At 64.3% G+C, this 1,919-nt stretch overlaps 1 protein-coding gene across 1 annotated transcript in view; it reads right to left on the reverse strand.

The window, feature by feature from the left end:
• The window catches only part of LOC102481864 (protein tyrosine phosphatase receptor type S), a 44,527-nt gene that overhangs the window by 6,816 nt on the left and 35,792 nt on the right, over positions 1 to 1,919 (reverse strand). The window contains exons 22-24 of the mRNA XM_006171864.2: positions 1,830 to 1,919; positions 1,634 to 1,753; positions 37 to 191 (exon numbers count right to left, since the gene is read on the reverse strand). The exon at positions 1,830 to 1,919 is cut by the window's right edge and continues 7 nt beyond it. Of these exons, the coding sequence (XP_006171926.1) occupies positions 37 to 191; positions 1,634 to 1,753; positions 1,830 to 1,919 (365 nt within the window). The remainder of the gene's footprint in view (positions 1 to 36; positions 192 to 1,633; positions 1,754 to 1,829) is intronic.

Consider the following 1,919-nt stretch of genomic DNA (forward strand, 5'->3'; position numbering starts at 1 on the left):
TGGGGCGGGGCCAGGGCCGGGGCCCGGAGGCCATACCTGCAGTGGACCACGATGGGGCCGGCGTCCGGTGGGTTGCAGGTCTTGACTCTCCGCAGGAAAGCCAGGAAGGGGGTCGGGTACTCGGGCACCCCGTGGTCCGGCCATGCTGTGAACTGGAACTGGCGGACCTCGCGTTTCTCGCTGGAGCCATTCTGGGAAGGGCAGGGATGCCACCTGTCACCCTGGCCCCCACCCACGCCCTGGGGATGCCCCCTCACACCTCCAGACCACAGTCCCTGAGCCCCGCCCTTGCAGCCGGCCACCTAGGGGCTCTTGTTGCACACGCGCGCACACACACACACACACACACACCTAGTGCTGTGCACACCTCCCCAAATCCGCTTTCATCTCCTCGGCCCACCACGCCAGCCCGTACTGTGGGCTGTGCCCGCCCAGAACCCACTGCTCCCCACGGCCTCTGCAGCTCCCCACTGGTCCGGTTCCGACAAGGGAACCCTGCTCCCGCCCTCACCTCCCCAGTCTCTCCTCCCCAGGCAGCCACCGGAGGGCTCCTGTGAGCACCTGAGTCTTGTCCAGCCCCTCCTCTGCCCACAGCCCTCCAGGGCTCCCACGTTCCTTGGGGTTAAGACCAAAGTCCTCCCTGCAGCCCCCAGGCCCTGCCTGCCCTGCCCATTCCCTCCCTCCTCCAGCCACAGGGGCCTTCCCCGGCTCCTCCACGCTGGGCCTGGTTCCACGCCGGGGTCTGCGCAGCTGTGCCCTGCTGTGACGGTTTTCTTCCCGAGCCCCCGGCCCTCCCTGGCCCGCCCCAGTCTGCAAAACCCTCTGTGTTCTGTTGTTTTCTTCCTAAATGTAAGATGTCATTTCACTAAGTCCAGCCTGTCCCGTCCACCGGCTGTAAATCTTACAAGACCCGTGTCCTGGTGTCCGTGACGTGATTCGACACACGGTACATGCTTAGTACACATGTGTAAATGAACCAAGACTGTTTCCTGTCCCGGTTTCCCCGGCATTGGGACCAAATGGATACTTGATATTGAGAAGGGACCTTGCTGGGTTTGGGAGCACACCACAGCGCCCAAGGCCCCTCGCTCCCCTATCGTGACAATAGTAAATGTCCCCAGACGTAACCCAACGTCCTCCATGATGTCGTGGTCCCCTTTAGAACCACTGGCACGCCGGGTCGTCGGAAAACTTGTGATGCGTTTTGTATAGAAAAAGACGCCGTCGCTTTTCCGACAACCCAAGACAACAGCTTGGGCTACACCGTGGACAGCAGCCGTCGGTGAATGGTGTGCCTCAGATTCCACCCGCCCCAGCCCTGGTGGCACGTGGCTGTGCCGCTGTCTGTCCAGCTGTCTGCAGGTCCTTCAAGGGCAGCGCTGGGACCCTGCTGGGCTCCCTCACCAACCCACAGGGGAGACCGGAAGCCACGGGGCCGAGGGGGGCTGGGGTGCGACGGAAGGATCGGGGCGACAGTTGGTGGCCACGTTGGGCTCTGCTGGCCCGATCTCCTGCTGAGCCCAAGCAGTGCCCTCTCCGAGCCTCGGATTACCCGCCCACGAAGCGGGCTCCGTGGTCAGCCAACCCGGACAGGCTCGCCCTGGCACACCTCCGCCGCCAGCCCCAGGGTTACCTTGTGCAGGGAGAAGGTCCTCACGCAGAACGTGGCCAGCTCGATGGTGTCCAGCAGCGTGACCTGGATGAACCCGTAGGTCTCCGTGCCCCTGTTGGGCCAGTACTGGTCACATTTGATCTGCGCCAGGCGAGAGAACTGGGGTTACCACGGGCCGGGGCTGGCGGGGGCTCGGCGCTGCGGGGCGCGGACTCACCCGAGACTTCTCCTCCAGCCGCGTCATCATGACCACGGTGGCCGACCTCTGCTCCCAGACCATGCGCCAGAAATCGCCGAAGGTCCCCGG

The sequence above is a fragment of the Tupaia chinensis genome, unplaced genomic scaffold, assembly GCF_000334495.1.
Source record: "Tupaia chinensis unplaced genomic scaffold, TupChi_1.0 Scaffold149964_2, whole genome shotgun sequence".
NCBI classification, from domain to species: Eukaryota; Metazoa; Chordata; class Mammalia; order Scandentia; family Tupaiidae; genus Tupaia; species Tupaia belangeri.